Source organism: Polistes dominula, unplaced genomic scaffold (assembly GCF_049000335.1).
Source record: "Polistes dominula isolate Pdom_NZ unplaced genomic scaffold, Pdom_raw_medaka contig_49, whole genome shotgun sequence".
Taxonomy (NCBI): Eukaryota; Metazoa; Arthropoda; class Insecta; order Hymenoptera; family Vespidae; genus Polistes; species Polistes dominula.
Window position 1 is genome coordinate 3,934,339 of NW_028300914.1, and position 19,447 is coordinate 3,953,785.

Consider the following 19,447-nt stretch of genomic DNA (forward strand, 5'->3'; position numbering starts at 1 on the left):
TTATTATTATTAATTTAGTACTATTTATTTTCTCTATTAGTTTACTAGTAACATTTGATTGATTGATTTATTTTTTAAGTGACTATAGCACGTAACGTTGTAAAGTATGAGAACGACGATGACAGAAACTGTAAAATGATGTTTGTTAGAATTTTTTTTATTTGTAATAATTATCATTTTATTTATTAAATATTATTTTACCGAAGAGTAGTATTTAAGGGATAACGTAGGTAAAAATCCATTGACTTTGATGATTATAGGTTTTTGGGATCTTTGGACCAATATGCACATATTTTTTAATAACTTTGAAGATTTTCCAATCCAATTAGAATTATAAATCGATAGACCAACAGCTAAACTCTTTTTATGAAAGATATAAATGATTATTAACTTTATAATGAAATCATTTTATAATGATTAAATTTTGTTTACCATTTCTGATAAATGTTCAGCTGGACGTGAGGATATGAACAGTTGTATTGATGCACCAATTACGAAAATGACGAATTGAATTCTTATGGTTGTTGATTTTGCCTGTTATTGAAAAAAATATTGATTAAAAATTAATTTTATCAAATAATAAAATAGAAATAAATTTTTGACAACTAACAAAAAGAATTTGCAATGCACCGAATATCATTATCAAAGATGTAATACAATTGGTGATCAAAATAATGTAACGCACACTTAACACAACATCCTGTGAATATCTAAAAAAATATAAAGGATAAATAATATTTAATTATTAATCTTAATTGTTTTTTATTAAGACAATAAGTTAAATTAAAATAATCGGAATATTAATTACCTGAGTAATTTTAAATGTTCATTTATGTAATAATTTATATTATCAAGATCAATAAGTTTTGTTAATTCGATAGACAAGATTTCAAATCTCGCTGAAGCAAACCACAATAAAACCGCATTTTGACAATCAATGGTACCACCGACAGCTGATAGTGTTCCAATAAATGCTTGCTGAAAGTAAACTATCTCGTACATCGGATGTGAATCCACTTTGAAAGGATACTTCGCGAAAGTTGGCAATGGTTGTGATAAAATAACTGGTCCTAGAACAAGACCTATACAAATCACATAAAAGCCAATGGTCATTGTTAAATGAAATATCCAACACTTGTTCACGTAATTTTGTAAAATGACTTTTTCAAACGAGTTGGCTTGTTCCACAAAATTTTCCATTTCCTGTATTATTGACTGCGTGAAAAGAAATAGAAAATCAAAATATCAAACGATAGATATATATAAAAAAAAAGAAAAAAATACCAGGATATAATTGTTAATTTACTTGAAATTTCCAACGTTGTATTCTCATTAGGATCATTTTTAAACACATTTGAATAACACCTGCCAAAACGCACGTAGTTTGTGTCATAATTAAAGCATTATGACGATGCTCGTAAATTCCACTAATTAATGATAAAATGCCAAGTAAAGCTATCACAATCGTTGACCACCAATAAAGGTCACGTAATAATAATTGTTTTTTTGTTGCATTTAAAGGTGGTGGCCAACAGCCCATTATGATAACACTTAATTTAGTAAACTTCAATGCAGTATTCAGTGAAACGCTCAATACCATTTTTTTAAATTAAATCTTAATTAAAATTATTGACATTTGAGTTAAAAGTATTTCCGAGAATTAATTCGATATTCGATTATGACAGTTTAGAAATCAAACTTCTTGCAAGTACATTTCAAAAATGATGTATACAACTGTGCATGTATGTGAGATTACAGTAGCATATAAATAACTCATTAGATGAATTATGTGCACAATGTTGCTTCCACGTTGTACCAATTATTATCAATTACTTTATAATGCGTCTACAGTCATCATTTGTGTATATGTGTGTGTGTGTATTAATGAAGCATCCGTGCTTTCATCAAATTTTAAGTTGATTTATTCCATTTCTCGAATAATAGTGTCCCATGATTAATTCATTTTAGGATTTATCATTTAAATAGACAAATTTAGATTCATTTTTGATTCATTGTCTTCATTTTTCCTGTAATTTCAAATCTATAGTCTAGAAGATGTATTAGAAAAGTATTTCATCGTTACGAATATTGCATTTGTTTTTACGTATTCCATCATGTGCATATAGACAAACGTATTATTTGCTTTATTCTTTCCCTTACCCTCTTTTTCTCGAAGGATGAATAAATTAAGAAGCTTATAGTGTGTGTGGCTTTTCTTATGGTTCATAATTATCGCTTATTCCTTCGCATACTCGATAATTCTATTATTCCACCTTTTCTTGTTTCTTATGTTAGATTTTCTTTCTAGGTGTTATGAAGGAATAAATTCTAGATGCCCGTTTATACGATAAGCGAGCTCTTTCTTTTCTTTCAACGAAAACTGACATTAGTTGAAAGGTTTTCATTTTCTACAGAATAACTTCTCACGCGTGTGTGTATATGTTTGTGTATGTTTCAGGAATTTAAATATCGAATTGAGTTTGTTACAAACAATCTTCAAATATAATTTTTAGATATTAATCGTATCTATCTTTATAGACGGAGTTATTAAAAATAAATGAATGTTATAATATTATACGTGAACATTTTTATTAAAATTAAATTTTTAATAATAGTTTTATCAATAAATACAATGACATTTACAGAAATATAAAAAATTAGATTAAATGTTTTACTTAACTACAGCTCTCAATGTTGTTAAAAATGAAAATGCAGAAGACAGGAACTGAAATAATTCAAATAATAAAATAAATTGATGTATTTGAAAAAAAAAACAAATACAGGTGTTATTTTAGAACATACTAATAATTTTTAAAGTAACGAAAATCTTACCGACATGTAATAAGATAAAGATAATATCGGTATAAATCCACTAATTGTAACTATAACTGGTTTTTGGGATCTTTGCATGAGAAAAAGTATGTTTTTCGACATCGTTCGTTGTTTTTCAACCCAATTTAGATTATAAGCTGCCGATCCAATCTCAGAACTCTATTATAACAAATTTTTAATCAAATAATCACCTGTATAGATTATTAATATTTATTATTATTTTTAAAAATGTGAGAAAACTATACCGTTTCAATTAAATTTTCAGCCGGATACGAGTTAAGAAATAATTGAATAATAGCGACAATATTCAAAATGAGGAATTGAAATTTGATCGTCCTTGAATCTGTCTATTATCAAAGCAAATAATTCATCAAAAGTTAAAAGAAAAGATTACAATGTTTATAGTCCAAAAAATTCATTATATAAAAGAGTATGAATTTTTCTACAAATTTTATTACGAATATTTAAAACAGTAATGAAATAATTATAACATATAAATAAATACGATTTAAGATAACTTATCTTGCAGCTATTAATAATCGAGTTTAATGATTTAAATTGTCAATTATTATAGCATCATAAAATGATACTAACAAAAAGGAATAAAAGTCCACTGGACACTATTAATATGGTTGTAATACATACGGTAGCAAAAATCACAAAACGTACAGTTTTAACCACGTTTTCTGCATAACTAAAAAATTAAAAGAAAAAGAGATAAATGTTTACTTTATCGTAAAAATAAAAATATAATCTATTATTAATTTTATTGATATACGTTACCAGAGAATTTGTCGATGTTTCAAGATACACCATTTGAGATCATACTCGTCCAAAATATTTGCAATATCAATTTGTAACATTTCAAATCTTGCACCAGCGAACCAAAGTAAAACAGCGACTTGACAATCAATCGTAGCACCTGTAGATGCTTGTATACAAGTAACTGCTTGCATAAAATAAACAATTTCATATATTGGATGTGTTTCCACGTTGAACGGATAAACAGCAAAAGATGGTAATGGTTGTGGTAAAAATATTGGCCCCAAAACAATATTTGTAGCAGCTAAATAAAACCCAAAGGTAAGAAATATATGAAGTTTAGCACATCTTTCAACATATTTCGTAAGTATCATTTTTTCGTAAGGTTTTGCTTGTTTAAAAACATTTTCCATTTCCACGACTATCGACTAAAAAAATTTAATAGTAAATTGTTCATATTCAAACTAAAATAAATAAATAATTATAGATTATTTTATTAAACCTGAAAATTCGAACGTTGCACTCTACATGCTACCATTTTTACACTCATTTGTATAACAGCGATTATTATACACATTGTTTGTATTATGATCTCTAAATTATTTCGATTAACGTATATACCGTACAACAACATTAATAAAAATGTTTGTGCGAGAAAAAATGAGATAAAAAAATATAAATCGATAAAAAACAATTTTATTTTAGATGCGTTCATTGGCGGTGGCCAAGAAACTAACAAAGCTACGCTTCTTTTTGTAAATTTTACTGCTGCTTCTGGTGTAAGTTTCATGACAATAAAATTACCTTCTATTTAATGCGATTGAATTGAACGTTATGGGTAAATTGTTACACGTTGTTTTTATTTAAAGATAGAAACGAAGAAAGAATTTTTTTCTTCGATTTTGTATCAACAAATTATTCAACGAAATTCTCGTTAATATTTCGTTCGATATTCTTACGTAAATCTTCATTTGAAGTGCTCTCTGTAAAATGTAATTTATACTATCGCCATATGTTGAAGGGAATAAATCAGTCAGAAGTTCTTTACACGCTATGTGTTTCGTTTCTTACACACATCTGTTATTATCTTAAATTATTATGGGGAAAGAAGTTAAGCTGTTTTTTCCGTAGCTTCCTTTGTTGAACTACTTTTACATGAATAAGTAAATAAGGTTGTATCATTCTTCGTAATTATATCGTACATTGTTTCACTTCGATAGTCGATACATTTCTTTTTCTCGCGTTATTTAAGTAATGGTAAGTTCAAAGTATAACTATGAACGAGCTGTTGAAATAATTGTTAGATTATTTTTGGAAAGAAAATAATTCCACGACTGGAACAATATTTGCAGTTTGAGTCAAGGCTTACAATAACGTAAATAAAAAATAAATTTGTGGAAATTTAATTTAAGAATCGAACTTGTAGTTTGTCTTGCAATTAGAAATAATTTTAAGAAAAAAGTTTTAATATTGATAAAAGTATTATAATAAATGAATAAAACAAATTCATATAATATATTGGGTTGGCAATTAAGTCATTGCTAATTTTAAAAGGCAACCTATGAACAAAATCTGCAGTTATTTACTTACCAACCTAATAATTAACATTATAAATTTATTCTCTTTGTAATTTTTTATTATTTTGGATTTTAAATGATGAAATTATGAAAAAATTTAGAATAGAAGAATAATAAATTTAATTTGAAAAAAATAATTAGAATATTGATGACTTTAGCGTGATTCTTATAATTGGATGTTGAATATGTGTTGTATGCAAAGTAAGAGTAAAATATCCGAAAGTTGACACTAATGTGGGATTAGTGTTGCATGAGATTTGTGTTAAAAGTTTGTCTGAGTGTTAGGTCGTGGTAGGAAGGGAGATTATCCCCAAGGAACAGAAATGTGAGTAAATTATAATATTTCTTTAGGATTAAATATTTCAATTCCATATTTTATTTATAATAATGATTTTATAAAAAACTTTTCTCTATTAATTTAGTATTCTATTATTACTAATTTTATAATTACTAATTTATTATTATTAATTTAGTACTATTTATTTTTTCTATTAGTTTAGTAGTAACAATTAAATGATTAATTTATTTTTTAAGTGACTATAGCACGTAACGTTGTAAAGTATGAGAACGACGATGACAGAAACTGTAAAATGATGTTTGTTAGAATTTTTTTTATTTGTAATAATTATCATTTTATTTATAAAATATTATTTTACCGAAGTGTAGTATTTAAGGGATAACGTTGGTAAAAATCCATTGACTTTGATGATTATAGGTTTTTGGGATCTTTGGACCAATATGCACATATTTTTTAATACCTTTGAAGATTTTCCAATCCAATTAGAATTATAAATCGATAGACCAACAGCTAAACTCTTTTTATGAAAGATATAAATGATTATTAATTTTGTAATGAAATCATTTTATAATGATTCAATTTTGTTTACCATTTCTGATAAATGTTCAGCTGGACGTGAGGATATGAACAGTTGTATTGATGCACCAATTACGAAAATGATGAATTGAATTCTTATGGTTGTTGATTTTGCCTGTTATTGAAAAAAATATTGATTAAAAATTAATTTTATCAAATAATAAAATAGAAATAAATTTTTGACAACTAACAAAAAGAATTTGCAATGCACCGAATATCATTATCAAAGATGTAATACAATTGGTGATCAAAATAATGTAACGCACACTTAACACAACATCCTGTGAATATCTAAAAAAATATAAAGGACAAATAATATTTAATTATTAATCTTAATTGTTTTTTATTAAGACAATAAGTTAAATTAAAATAATCGGAATATTAATTACTTGAGTAATTTTAAATGTTTATTTATGTAATAATTTATATTATCGAGATCAATAAGTTTTGTTAATTCGATAGACAAGATTTCAAATCTCGCTGAAGCAAACCACAATAAAACCGCATTTTGACAATCAATGGTACCACCGACAGCTGATAGTGTTCCAATAAATGCTTGCTGAAAGTAAACTATCTCGTACATCGGATGTGAATCCACTTTGAAAGGATACTTCGCGAAAGTTGGAAATGGTTGTGATAAAATAGCTGGTCCTAGAACAAGACCTAAACAAATCACATAAAAGCCAATGGTCATTGTTAAATGAAATATCCAACACTTGTTCACGTAATTTTGTAAAATGACTTTTTCAAACGAGTTGGCTTGTTCCACAAAATTTTCCATTTCCTGTATTATTGACTGCGTGAAAAGAAATAGAAAATCAAAATATCAAACGATAGATATATATATAAAAAAAAGAAAAAAATACCAGGATATAATTGTTAATTTACTTGAAATTTCCAACGTTGTATTCTCATAAGGATCATTTTTAAACACATTTGAAAAACACCTGCCAAAATGCACGTAGTTTGTATCATAATTAAAGTATTATGACGATACTCGTAAATTCCATTAATTAATGTTAAATTCAAAAGTAAAGCTATCACAAACGTTGACCACCAATAAAGGTCACGTAATAATAATTGTTTTTTTGTTGCATTTAAAGGTGGTGGCCAACAGCCCATTATGATAACACTTAATTTAGTAAACTTCAATGCAGTATTCAGTGAAACGCTCCATACCATTTTTAAAAAATTAAATTTCAATTAAAATTATTGACATTTGAGTTAGAAATATTTCCGAGAATTAATTCGATATTCGATTATGACAATTTAGAAATCAAACTTCTTGCAAGTACATTTCAAAAATGATGTATATAACTGTGCATGTATGTGAGATTACAGTAGCATATAAATAAGTCATTAGATGAATTATGTGCACAATGTTGCTTCCACGTTGTAAGAATTATTATCAATTACTTTTTAATGCGTCTAAAGTCATCATTTGTATATGTGTGTGTGTGTGTGTGTAAGTGAAGCATCCGTGCTTTCATCAAATTTTAAGTTGATTTATTCCATTTCTCGAATAATAGTGTCCTATGTTTAATTCATTTTAGGATTTATCATTTAAATAGACTTTAGATTCATTTTTGATTCATTGTCTTCATTTCTCCTGTAATTTCAAATCTATAGTCTAGAAGATGTAATAGAAAAGTATTTCATCGTTACACCTATTGCATTTGTGTTTACGTATTCCATCATGTGCATGTAGACAAACGTATTATTTGCTTTATTCTTTCCCTTACCCTTTTTTTCTCGAAGGATGAATAAATTAAGAAGCTTATAGTGTGTGTGGCTTTTCTTATGGTTCATAATTATCGCTTATTCCTTCGCATACTCGATAATTCTATTATTCCACCTTTTCTTTTTTCTTATGTTAGATTTTCTTTCTAGGTGTTATTAAGAAATAAATTCTAGATTCCGTTTATACGATAAGCGAGCTCTTTCTTTTCTTTCAACGAAAACTGACATTAGTTGAAAGGATTTTATTTTCTACAGTACAATTTCTCACGCGTGTGTGTATATGTTTGTGTATGTTTCAGGAATTTAAACATCGAATTGAAAGTAAGTTTGTTACAAACAATCTTCAAATATAATTTTTAGATATTAATCGTATCTATTTTTATAGACGGAGTTATTAAAAATAAATGTATGTTATAATATTATACGTGAACATTTTTATTAAAATTAAATTTTTAATAATAGTTTCATCAATAAATACAATGACATTTACAGAAATATAAAAAATTAGATTAAATGTTTTACTTAACTACAGCTCTCAATGTTGTTAAAAATGAAAATGCAGAAGACAGGAACTGAAATAATTCAAATAATAAAATAAATTGATGTATTTGAAAAAAAAAACAAATACAGGTGTTATTTTAGAACATACTAATAATTTTTAAAGTAACGAAAATCTTACCGACATGTAATAAGATAAAGATAATATCGGTATAAATCCACTAATTGTAACTATTACGGGTTTTTGGGATCTTTGCATGAGAAAAAGTATGTTTTTTGACATCGTTCGTTGTTTTTCAACCCAATTTAGATTATAAGCTGCCGATCCAATCTCAGAACTCTATTATAACAAATTTCTAATCAAATAATCACCTGTATAGATTATTAATATTTATGATTATTTTTAAAAATGTGAGAAAACTATACCGTTTCAATTAAATTTTCAGCCGGATACGAGTTAAGAAATAATTGAATAATAGCGACAATATTCAAAATGAGGAATTGAAATTTGATCGTCCTTGAATCTGTCTATTATCAAAGCAAATAATTCATCAAAAGTTAAAAGAAAAGATTACAATGTTTATAGTCCAAAAAATTCATTATATAAAAGAGTATGAATTTTTCTACAAATTTTATTACGAATATTTAAAACAGTAATGAAATAATTATAACATACAGATAAATACGATTTAAGATAACTTATCTTGCAGCTAGTAATAAGCTGTTTTTTCCGTAGCTTCCTTTGTTGAACTATTTTTACATGAATAAGTAAATAAGGTTGTATCATTCTTCGTAATTATATCGTACATTGTTTTACTTCGATAGTCGATACATTTCTTTTTTTTGCGTTATTTAAGTAATGGTAAGTTCAAAGTATAACTATGAACGAGCTGTTGAGATAATTATTAGATTATTTTTGTAAAGAAAATAATTCCACGACTGGAACAATATTTGCAGTTTGAGTCAAGGCTTACAATAACGTAAATAAAAAATAAATTTGTGGAAATTTAATTTAAGAATCGAACTTGTAGTTTGTCTTGCAATTAGAAATAATTTTAAGAAAAAAGTTTTAATATTGATAAAAGTATTATAATAAATGAATAAAACAAATTCATATAATATATTGGGTTGGCAAGTAAGTCATTGCTAATTTTGAAAGGCAACTTATCAACAAAATCTGCAGTTATTTACTTACCAACCTAATAATTAACTTTATAAATTTATTCTCTTTGTAATTTTCTATTATTTTGGATTTTAAATGATGAAATTATAAAAAAATTTTAGAATAGAAGAATAATAAATTTAATTTGAAAAAAATAATTAGAATATTGATGACTTTAGCGTGATTCTTATAATTGGATGTTGAATATGTGTTATATGCAAAGTAAGAGTAAAATATCCGAAAGTTGACACTAATGTGGGATTAGTGTTGCATGAGATTTGTGTTAAAAGTTTGTCTGAGTGTTAGGTCGTGGTAGGAAGGAAGATTATCCCCAAGGAACAAAAATGTGAGTCATCGTATCACGGTATATGAAACAGGTACACGTTCTAAAGTATATAATTAAGAATCTATGAGTTTTACTTAATTTCAATTTTACAATTCCGAATGTTTAGGAATAAACAATTTTGATAATTAATTTGATTACTTTTTTCACTATTTAACATTTATTCTCTAAACAATAAACATTTTTTTTTGTTTAAACAATACAACGAACTATCGAAGGTTAATAAAAAGTTCAGTTATTCGTATTTCCTTCAAGTAACATATATCTTTAGTTTATTTAATTTAATTTAAAATCAATAATTTCTTTTTTACATCGAATTCCATAATTTTATCCATAATTTTAATAATTTTTCTTCATTTTCTATTAAATACATATTTTCAGATTGATAATAAAATTAAAAAATGATATTCGAAAGATTGTTATTGTTGAAAACTAATTTTAGATTAAAAATTCTGTGTTTCCATCAGTATATATTCTTTACGTGTATTAATAGAGATAATAAAACAATTTTTTTAATTAACTGCAGCTCTCATTGTTGTGAAATACGAGAATGCCGAGGACAAGAACTGAAACATTTAAAATAATATTATTTGCGTTTTTTTAAAGTATTAAAACTATTTTATAATTAATGTAAACCTACCGACATATAATAAGATAATGATAATGCTGGTAAAAATCCATTAACCCTGATTATAATTGGCTTTTGGGATCTTTGAATAAGAAAGAGTAAGTTTTTTAACATCTTTTGTGATTTTTCAACCCAATTTAAATTATAAGCTGCCGATCCGATCGTAGAACTCTGTCATAAAAAATTATTAATAATATTATTAACTGTACAGATCATTTATATTTATGATTATTTGAAAAATGTGAACAAACTATACCATTTCAATTAAATTTTCAGCTGGATACGAGTTGACAAATAATTGAATACTGGCGACAATATCCAGAAGAAGAAATTGACATTTGATAGTTATTGAATCAGTCTATTATCGAACCAAAAAAAAGCATACATTAAAAGTTATACAAATAAATCGTAAAGTTTACAATAAAAAAAAATTATTTTACACGTATGAATAAATTATGCTTGATATCTTGGGCAAACCTTATTTCAAACAATTATGTTTATGATTAATGAAATTATGATTAAATATATAAGCAAATATGATAATATATTATTGTAAATTATTATTGCATATAAAAAGATACTAACGAAAAGGAATAAAAGTCCACTGGACACTATTAATATGGTTGTAATGCATACGGTAGAAAAAATCACAAAACGTACAGTTTTAACCACATTTTCTGCATAACTAAAAAATTAAAAAAAATAAAAAAAGATAAATGTTCACTTTATCGTAAAAATAAAAATATAATCTATAATTAATTTTATTGATATACGTTACTAGAGAATTTGTTGATGTTTTATGATACACCATTTGAGATCATACTCATTTACAGAATTTGCTATTTCAATTTGCAGCATTTCAAATCTTGCACCAGCGAACCAAAGTAAAACAGCAACTTGACAATCAATCGTAGCACCTGTAGATGATTGTATACCAGTTATTGCTTGCATAAAATAAACAATTTCGTATATTGGATGTGTTTCCACATTGAACGGATAAACAGCAAAAGTTGGTAATGGTTGTGGTAAAAATATTGGTCCCAAAACAATATTTATACTAGCTATATAAAACCCAAAGGTAAGATATAGGTGAAGCATAGCACATCTGTTAACATATTTTGTTAGTATAGCTTTTTCGTATGGTTTTGCTTGTTTAACAATATTTTCCATTTCAACGATTATCGACTAAAACGATAAAGACAAAAAATTAATATTAAATAGTTTTTTTTCAAATTAAATAAAACGAATTAATACATATATTATTTTATTACACCTGGAAATTCGAACGTTGCAATCTACATGTTACCATTTTTACACTCATTTGTATAACAGCAATTATTACACAAATTGTTTGTATCATTATCTCTAAATTATTTCGATTAATGTATATACTGTACAACAACATTAATAACAACGTTTGAGCACAAAACATAGAAATAACCAAATATAAATCGAGAAAAAACAATTTTGTTTTAGATGAGTTCATTGACGGTGGCCAAGAAGTTAACAAGGCTACGCTACTTTTCGTAAATTTTAATGCTGTTTCTGTTGTAAATGTCATGATAATTTGAATTAACGTTATTGGTAATCTGTTAGAAATTGTTTGTATTTAAAGTACAGAGAATTTTCTTCTTCGATTTTATTTCAACAAATTATTTGAAGAAATTCTCGTATATTGTTCGCTCGATATTCTTACGTAAATCCTCATATTAAATTCTCTCGATAGAACGTATTGTAATTTCCACTATAGTCATTCGTTGAAGGGAATAAATCAGTCAGAAGTTCTTTACACGCAATGTGTGTTTCGTTTCTTACACATATCTGTTATTATCTTTAATTATCATGGGGAAAGAAGTTAAGCTGTTTCTTCCGTAGCTTCCTTCGTTGAACTACTTTTACATGAATAAGTAAATAAGGTTGTATCATTCTTCGTAACTATATCGTACATTGTTTCACTTCGATAGTCGATACATTTCTTTTTCTCGCGTTATTTAAGTAATGGTAAGTTCAAAGTATAACTATGAACGAGCTGTTGAGATAGTTGTTAGATTATTTTTGTAAAGAACAAATTTTGGAAGTTTGTATCAAGGTTTACAATTACTTAAATAAAAAGTAAATTTGCGAATTGAATTGAATCGTAAAAATTTAATTTAAAAATCGAATTTTGTAGTTTGTATTGCAAATAGAAATAATTTTAAGAAAAAAGTTTTAATATTGATTAAAGTATCATAATAAATGTATAAAACAAATTTGTGTGTAGGATATAATTAATTTTACAATTTTATTCTTTCCAATTTTCTATTATATTAGGATTTTTAAAGGATAAAATGATGAAAAAAATTGAGATTAGAAGAATAATAAATTTCTCTTGGAAAAACAATTATAATATTGATGACTTTAGCGTAATTCTTATAATTGTGAGTTGAATATGTTGTATGCAAAGTAAGAGTGAAATATCCGAAAGTTGGCATTAATATGGGATTAGCGTTGCACGAGATTTGTGTTGAAAGTTCGTCGAAGTGTTAGGTTGTGCTAGGAAGGTGGGATTATCTTCGTGAAACGAAAATGCGAGTCACCGTATCACGTTATACGAGCATGTACACGTTCTCGAGTATATACTTAAGTATCTACGAGTTTCACTAAGGTGCAATTTTACGATTCGTGGATTTTTCGAATGTTCAGGAACGAACGATTTAGGATATAACTTTACTTACGGTTTTCACCAGTTACAATTTACTCGCTAGTGCACGAACGTTATTTTTGTTCAAACTATAAAACGACCTTTCGAAAGCAAATAAAAAATGGTCATAGTTTTTCAGTTGTTCGTATTTCCTTCAAGAACACATTTATCTTTAGATTTTAAATTTAATTTAAAACCAACATTTTTTTTTTTAACATCGAATTCGATAATTTTATCCACAGTTTTAATCATTTTTCTTCATCTTTTATTAAATACATATTCGGGTTTATAATGAAATGAGAAAATGATATTCTAAAGATTGTTATTATTGAAATCTAATTTTTGATTAAAAATTCTGTGTTTCCATCAGATAGATACTATATGTGTATTAATAGAAATACTCAAAATTTTATTATTTAATTAACTACAGCTCTCATTGTTGTGAAATACGAGAATGCCGAGGACAAGAACTGAAACATTTAAAATAATATTATCTGCGTCTTTTAAAGTATCAAAATTATTTTACAATTAATGCAAACCTACCGACATATAGTAAGATAAAGATAATATTGGCATAAATCCACTAATTTTGATTATAATTGGTTTTTGGGATCTTTGAATGAGAAAAAGTATGTTTTTCGATATTTTTTTGGATTTTCCAACCCAATTTAAATTATAAGCTGCCGATCCGATCGCAGAACTCTGTCATAAAAAATTATTAATAATATTATTAACTGTACAGATCAATTATATTTATGATTATTTGAAAAATGTGAACAAACTATACCATTTCAATTAAATTTTCAGCCGGATACGAGCTGACAAATAACTGAATAATTGAGACAATATCTAGAACGAAGAATTGAAATTTGGCTGCCGCTGAATCTGTCTGTTATAAAAAAAATATTATTATACTTTAAAAAATTTTAATTGAATATTTAACATTATACAAATTATTAAAAAATAATTTTAATATAAAATGTTACTAACAAAAACTAATAAGAATCCACTGAACACGATTAATGTTGTCGTAATTCCGACAGTAGTTAAAATCACATAACGTGCAACTTCGACGACATTTTCTGCATAACTGTACGGAAAAATCAAAAAGTTATTTAATCGTAAAATCAAAATACAATATTTAATTTACAATAATGATAAATATTACCTGACAATATGACGATGTTTCAGTATACACCATTTGAGATCATGCTCGTTTACAGTATTTGCAACTTCGTTTTGTAACATTTCAAATCTTGCACCAGCGAACCAAAGAAAAAAGGCAACTTGACAATCAATCGAAGCACCTGCGCATGTTTGCAAAGCAGCAACAACATGTTGAAAATAAATAAATTCGTATATTGGATGTGGTTCTATATCGAAAGGATAAACGGTAAAGGTTGGTAACGATTGCGGTAGAAATATTGGTCCAATGATAAAATTGATACCGGCTAAATAAAATCCAAAAGTTAGATACATGTGTAATGGTGCACACTTGTTCACATATTTTTCTAAAATTGTTTTTTCATATGGTTTAGCTATTTTGATAATATTTTCCATTTCCAATATTATCGACTAAAAAAAACGATGAAATGATTATTTTACTACAAATTTTTTTTATAGATAAAATAAACATATCATTTTTCAATATACCCGCAAACTGGAACGTTGTGCTCTACACGCAACCATTTTTATGCTCATTTCTATAATAACCAAACACGAGCATGCTGTTCGTATCATAATTTCTATATTATCCCGACAAGCGTATATCGTGTTCACCAAAGCGATTAAAATTGTTTGAGCTGATATAAATGATATGCATAAATATATATCTAAAAAGAATAATTTGATTTTTGATTCGTTTATCAGAGGTGGCCATGAAATTACTAAAGCTACGCTACTTTTGGTAAATTTTAACGCTTCTTCAATAGTATATTTCATGATGATATTTATTTATATTTATTTCGTTCACCTGACCGATTCGACAGTCTGATCTGAAATCTTTATTCGTGAATACAAAATTGTTCAATGTTCACAAAGATCTGATGATCTGTTGTTCGGAATTTGTACTATTTTAACAAATGCGTGGAAGACATTTCTGTTTATTGTTCGTTCGATATTCTTACGTAAACTTTAATTTTGAATTCTCTCTTGAAATGTGTTTTACCACTATTTCCAATAGTCGAAGGTATTATAAATTAGTTAGGTGTTCTTTGCACGCTACACGTATATTGCAACACGTATCTATAATTATCTTAAATTATTGTGTTCCGAGTAGATAAGCGATTCCTTCCTACCCTTTTACCTTCGCATAAGTTTTCTTACGTGTTACATTGTAGTTGGAAAATTCTAACACAGAGAAAGAGAGAGAGAGAGAGAGAGAAGAATAAATAATTATTTAGATTGGGTAACAGTAAGGTTTAGTTTGAAACCTGACGTATTTCTATCTACAATGAAGTTCAGTTCATTTATTGTACACGTTACCTACCAGCAACTCGACGCCACTTTTTCGCGAAAACGTACACCCTGGAAACGTGATATTATACAGTACAATTTTAGAACCAAGTAAGGAATTGTAATGAAATTTGGTTTATATGTATTTGTGGACATTGAAGAAGAACACATATTTCCAAAAAAAAAATTTATTTTTTATAATTTTCTACGGTATGGTAAAGTCTGAAGCAATTCCCAATATGCATAGCAGGTTGATTTGTACATGTTTCACAATAAAATGTTGTTTGCCGCTTTCCACCTGATATTTTTCTGTCAGAACAGACAATACAATCCCGTTTTCTTTCTTTATTTATCTTTCTTATATATATATATATATATATATTTCTTATTATATTATCATTTTTATTATCTTATTATTATATATTTCTTAATTTTATCATATTTCGATTTGTTTTTTTGTGCCATTTTAATAGAAAACTACAGGAAAACACGTGTTTCTTAAAAAATTGCGGTGGAACAAGTTCATTCTCCGTAATCGTTAATAAACTTTCATGTCCCCTCAGAGGGGACAACCTAGTGCAAAGGATTAAAGTTCGAATTTATTCGAATAATATGTATGAATAAAAAATACAAGGATTATGATACGAAATGATTGAAGTGATAGTAGAAATGGAAATAAAATATTATTTAATTTTTAATGATATTTCATATTTACATTAACAATTGTTATTCTTAATTACGTAAGTCTAGTTTAAATATTATCATTAATATTTTAGAATTGATAATGTTTCATATATATATTATTTTTTTTTTTTTTAAATATTATTATATGAAAACGGCTCGGATTGTTGTAAAGTATCGAAAGGATACATTTAAAAACTGAAAAGAAAAACAAGATTTCTTATATCAATTATTTGTTTTATTAAATATAAAAAAATAATAATTTTGTTTATTTATGATTACAGAAATACCGACGAATGGAAATTGGTATTAATTTGTACTTGTGTTAACTACGAAGTACTGTATTATCGATTTCATCGATTCAATGGAAAAGTATCTTTTACCAAAGGAGTGAATGAAATTTTCCTACGTGTACTTTGCACTCAGCATTTGAAGTTATCCTAGTTGTGTATCTTACCGATAGATAATACTCCAAGGACAACGGAGGTAATATACCATCGATCGCTACAATCACAGGTTTTTGAGATCTTTGCATTAAAGAATATAAATTACTTTTTATTTTTGGGGATTTGTTGATCCAGTTAGATTCATATGCTGCTAATCCCACGGCTAAACTCTACAATTCAATAAATTAATAATTAATAATTTTTTTTTTTAATACTAAATTTAAGGATATTAATTTTTATAATTTTTGTATACTGCTACACATCATTGATGAGCATATAAAAATTTTTTTTATTCCATACAATATTTAATTGATATAAATTATAACAAAATATTATATTCATGATTTTGATTGTACTTTAAATATAAAATCAAAAATTGCTTGAATTCAATGGTTACTATAAAATTAATGAGTATATTTTTGAAAAATTTATTTACCATTTCCATCAGATTATCAGTAGGTCTACAACATAAAAATAATTCGAAGATCGATCCAGCTATCAACGAAACGAATTGAAGTTTCAGTGTTATCGAATCTGCCTATTGCGATAACCAATCATTAATTCCAACAATTCAATGGAAGAAAAGAAAACGAAAAAAAAACAAAAATAAAAAAAATAAAAGGAAATAAATAACTAACAAAGAGAAATTCCACTCCACCGAACACTATGCATACGGATGAAACACCAATACTGGTTAGTATGATAAAACGAACTGATTTAACAACATTTTCTGCATATCTGAAAAATTTGAGATAATAGATAAACGCAAAAACATTTTCAGTTTCTATTAATTATTTCACAACTAGTAAAACTCTATGTAGTTTTATTTAACAATGTTAAAACTTAAAATTATGATTAATACAATATTGAACAATTTTTATTCGTGACTCAACAATGTGTTGATTTACTTACATTTATTAAAAAATGATAAACGAAAAATAAAATCTCAACTCACGACTTAACGATACCAATTTAAAAATATTAATTAACAATATTAAATAATTGAAATATTAATTTTTTAATATTATATAAATTATTGATTAATTTAATTATTACATAAATATTAATAAATACTAAATACTAATATCAATATAAATTATTAACAAGAAACGAACATATAATTTAATAAAAAAGATTACCTTAATAAATCGAGATGTAATTTAATGCAAGATCTTAATTCGTGTTCATTGGTTATATTACTTAATTGAATCGTTAACATTTCAAATCTGGCTCCTGTAAACCAAAGTAAAAATGCAACCTGACAATCGATAGTAACACCAACGGCTGCTTGGATTCCAACAAATGCTTGCTGCAAATAAATGATTTCGTAAATCGGGTGAGATTTAACATCGAAAGGATATTCCGCAAAAGTTGGAAATGGACGTGGTAATATTATAGGTCCCATGATGAAGGCCACGCAAATCGTGTAATAACTAAATGTCATCGCAAGATGAAACATGGCACTTTTGTCGACGTATCTCTGCAGAATCGTTCTCTCAAAGTTGTTCATCTTTTTGATGAAGTCTTCCATCTCAATGGTTACCATCTACGAGTCATATTTTTCCTTTTCTTTTCTCTTTTTTTTCTAACGAATATAATATGTCCCTTGATTTACGCGTTACCCTTTATTTGTGATTTATTCTTTTATTATAGACAATTTAAATTAGCACGTTAGAAAATTTTGGTGGAAATTTAATTTATCTGATTATACGTTTTTGCTTGAATCAAGGGATAAATGTTTATTTAATTTTAATAAATTAATGATTTACCTGAAGTCTCGATGATTGACTTTTAAATATAATCATTTTAATCCAAATTTGTGAGGAACCCATAAAAAAACAAATTGATTGGGTAAATATCACCGAATCTTGATAATGTTTACGTATTCCATAAAGTTCAGCAAATAAAAATAATAAAATAATTAAGAACGATATCCACCATCTGATTTCGCGTAATATGAGTTCCCTTTTAGTAGCGTTTATTGATGGCGGCCAAGAACCCAATGGTAATACACCAAGTTTAGTAAATTTTAATGCACTCTCTGGACTGACCTTAGGCACAAGCATTACGATGAAAAATAATTTAGAAAGTAAATGTTAACACGCGTGAATTCAACCCTTCCTTATCATCATCATTTTCTACACTAAAGCTAGAATCCTGAAACGTAAATGCTTTGCCGATTGGTCTATGAATAAATTATAGTCTTCTTTGTCTTCTGTTAGAATCTAAGTTTTCCTTATCCTTGCTTCAGCAAGAATTTATCGAATTTTCCAAGAAGTAGGAAATATTCTTGCACCATGCATTCCATAGTTACTTTCTATTTTTGTCTAATTACCATTTATTAGTGCAAATCTACAGTCAGCTGTTACCATTCTCTTTCTTTCTTTCTACTTCTCTTGGTTTCGAACGTTTACATATTTAAGGATATGTAAGGTTGGAAAGTGAAGTTAGTTCAGTTCGTTTTACGACAAGGTATATTTCAGTTTGTGTAATATGCTCTTGTGCAAATTAACTAAAATATCTAAGTACATAGAAAACGTGAATTTCTTGTCTACGTTGTTCATTCGTTGTTAATTATACTATTTTAACATCATCGTTAAACAAAAAAATAAATCATATATTTTATATTTTAATTTATATATTGTACATTTAAAAAATGATTAATCATATAAGGTATCTACTATTATTTAAAATTAATTACCTATATTTGAAAATATTATTTTATTCGTTTAAAGAAACAATTTCGAAATGTCTGTAATTTTTCTTGATA

General features: G+C 26.6%; 5 protein-coding genes across 5 annotated transcripts; all 5 read right to left on the reverse strand.

Annotated features, from left to right (window-relative positions):
• Window positions 1-74: 74 nt before the first annotated feature.
• On the reverse strand, window positions 75-4,384 carry LOC107068975 (uncharacterized). The gene is made up of 12 exons (XM_089169861.1): window positions 4,097-4,384; window positions 3,616-4,022; window positions 3,427-3,526; window positions 3,078-3,179; window positions 2,833-2,991; window positions 2,676-2,725; window positions 1,307-1,589; window positions 809-1,215; window positions 611-710; window positions 433-534; window positions 202-360; window positions 75-128 (listed from the first exon to the last, which is right to left on the reverse strand). The coding sequence occupies exons 1-12, from the start codon at window positions 4,382-4,384 to the stop codon at window positions 75-77; spliced, it is 2,211 nt and encodes a 736-aa protein (XP_089025987.1).
• A 1,316-nt stretch (window positions 4,385-5,700) lies between these two features.
• Window positions 5,701-7,227, reverse strand: LOC149033320 (odorant receptor 4-like). Its single transcript, XM_089169862.1, has 6 exons — window positions 6,934-7,227; window positions 6,474-6,841; window positions 6,237-6,336; window positions 6,059-6,160; window positions 5,828-5,986; window positions 5,701-5,754 (listed from the first exon to the last, which is right to left on the reverse strand). Exons 1-6 carry the CDS (start codon window positions 7,225-7,227, stop codon window positions 5,701-5,703), a joined length of 1,077 nt encoding a protein of 358 aa, XP_089025988.1.
• Window positions 7,228-10,250: 3,023 nt separating this feature from the next.
• LOC149033321 (odorant receptor Or2-like) lies at window positions 10,251-12,333 on the reverse strand. The gene is made up of 6 exons (XM_089169762.1): window positions 11,690-12,333; window positions 11,195-11,601; window positions 11,002-11,101; window positions 10,673-10,774; window positions 10,429-10,587; window positions 10,251-10,354 (listed from the first exon to the last, which is right to left on the reverse strand). Exons 1-6 carry the CDS (start codon window positions 11,975-11,977, stop codon window positions 10,301-10,303), a joined length of 1,110 nt encoding a protein of 369 aa, XP_089025888.1. The 5' UTR covers window positions 11,978-12,333; the 3' UTR covers window positions 10,251-10,300.
• Window positions 12,334-13,512: 1,179 nt separating this feature from the next.
• Window positions 13,513-15,037, reverse strand: LOC149033322 (putative odorant receptor 92a). The gene is made up of 6 exons (XM_089169763.1): window positions 14,750-15,037; window positions 14,265-14,671; window positions 14,087-14,186; window positions 13,884-13,985; window positions 13,640-13,798; window positions 13,513-13,566 (listed from the first exon to the last, which is right to left on the reverse strand). Exons 1-6 carry the CDS (start codon window positions 15,035-15,037, stop codon window positions 13,513-13,515), a joined length of 1,110 nt encoding a protein of 369 aa, XP_089025889.1.
• A 1,494-nt stretch (window positions 15,038-16,531) lies between these two features.
• LOC149033323 (uncharacterized) lies at window positions 16,532-19,423 on the reverse strand. Its single transcript, XM_089169863.1, has 4 exons — window positions 18,447-19,423; window positions 17,817-18,223; window positions 17,244-17,415; window positions 16,532-16,847 (listed from the first exon to the last, which is right to left on the reverse strand). The coding sequence occupies exons 1-4, from the start codon at window positions 18,741-18,743 to the stop codon at window positions 16,611-16,613; spliced, it is 1,113 nt and encodes a 370-aa protein (XP_089025989.1). The 5' UTR covers window positions 18,744-19,423; the 3' UTR covers window positions 16,532-16,610.
• Window positions 19,424-19,447: the final 24 nt, after the last annotated feature.

What these genes read in the sequence shown, in the direction of transcription:
- LOC149033323 (XM_089169863.1), bottom strand. Translation starts at nt 18,743, where the DNA reads ATGCTTGTGCCTAAGGTCAGTCCAGAGAGTGCATTAAAATTTACTAAA. An exon ending in GTCAATCATCGAGACTTCAG is followed by an intron (nt 18,224 to 18,446) that starts GTAAATCATTAA and finishes TATGACTCGTAG; the next exon opens with ATGGTAACCATTGAGATGGA. An exon ending in CTTTTCTTCCATTGAATTGT is followed by an intron (nt 16,848 to 17,243) that starts TGGAATTAATGA and finishes ATTGAATTGTAG; the next exon opens with AGTTTAGCCGTGGGATTAGC.
- LOC149033322 (XM_089169763.1), bottom strand. Translation starts at nt 15,037, where the DNA reads ATGAAATATACTATTGAAGAAGCGTTAAAATTTACCAAAAGTAGCGTA. An exon ending in CACAACGTTCCAGTTTGCGG is followed by an intron (nt 14,672 to 14,749) that starts GTATATTGAAAA and finishes CGTTTTTTTTAG; the next exon opens with TCGATAATATTGGAAATGGA. An exon ending in GTGGATTCTTATTAGTTTTT is followed by an intron (nt 13,986 to 14,086) that starts GTTAGTAACATT and finishes TTTTTATAACAG; the next exon opens with ACAGATTCAGCGGCAGCCAA.
- LOC149033321 (XM_089169762.1), bottom strand. Translation starts at nt 11,977, where the DNA reads ATGACATTTACAACAGAAACAGCATTAAAATTTACGAAAAGTAGCGTA. An exon ending in AAACATCAACAAATTCTCTA is followed by an intron (nt 11,102 to 11,194) that starts GTAACGTATATC and finishes TTAATTTTTTAG; the next exon opens with TTATGCAGAAAATGTGGTTA. An exon ending in CTGAAAATTTAATTGAAATG is followed by an intron (nt 10,588 to 10,672) that starts GTATAGTTTGTT and finishes TTTTTATGACAG; the next exon opens with AGTTCTACGATCGGATCGGC.
- LOC107068975 (XM_089169861.1), bottom strand. Translation starts at nt 4,384, where the DNA reads ATGAAACTTACACCAGAAGCAGCAGTAAAATTTACAAAAAGAAGCGTA. An exon ending in GAACATTTAAAATTACTCAG is followed by an intron (nt 711 to 808) that starts GTAATTAATATT and finishes ATATTTTTTTAG; the next exon opens with ATATTCACAGGATGTTGTGT. An exon ending in CCCTTAAATACTACTCTTCG is followed by an intron (nt 129 to 201) that starts GTAAAATAATAT and finishes ATCATTTTACAG; the next exon opens with TTTCTGTCATCGTCGTTCTC.
- LOC149033320 (XM_089169862.1), bottom strand. Translation starts at nt 7,227, where the DNA reads ATGGTATGGAGCGTTTCACTGAATACTGCATTGAAGTTTACTAAATTA. An exon ending in CTGAACATTTATCAGAAATG is followed by an intron (nt 5,987 to 6,058) that starts GTAAACAAAATT and finishes TTTCATAAAAAG; the next exon opens with AGTTTAGCTGTTGGTCTATC. An exon ending in CCCTTAAATACTACACTTCG is followed by an intron (nt 5,755 to 5,827) that starts GTAAAATAATAT and finishes ATCATTTTACAG; the next exon opens with TTTCTGTCATCGTCGTTCTC.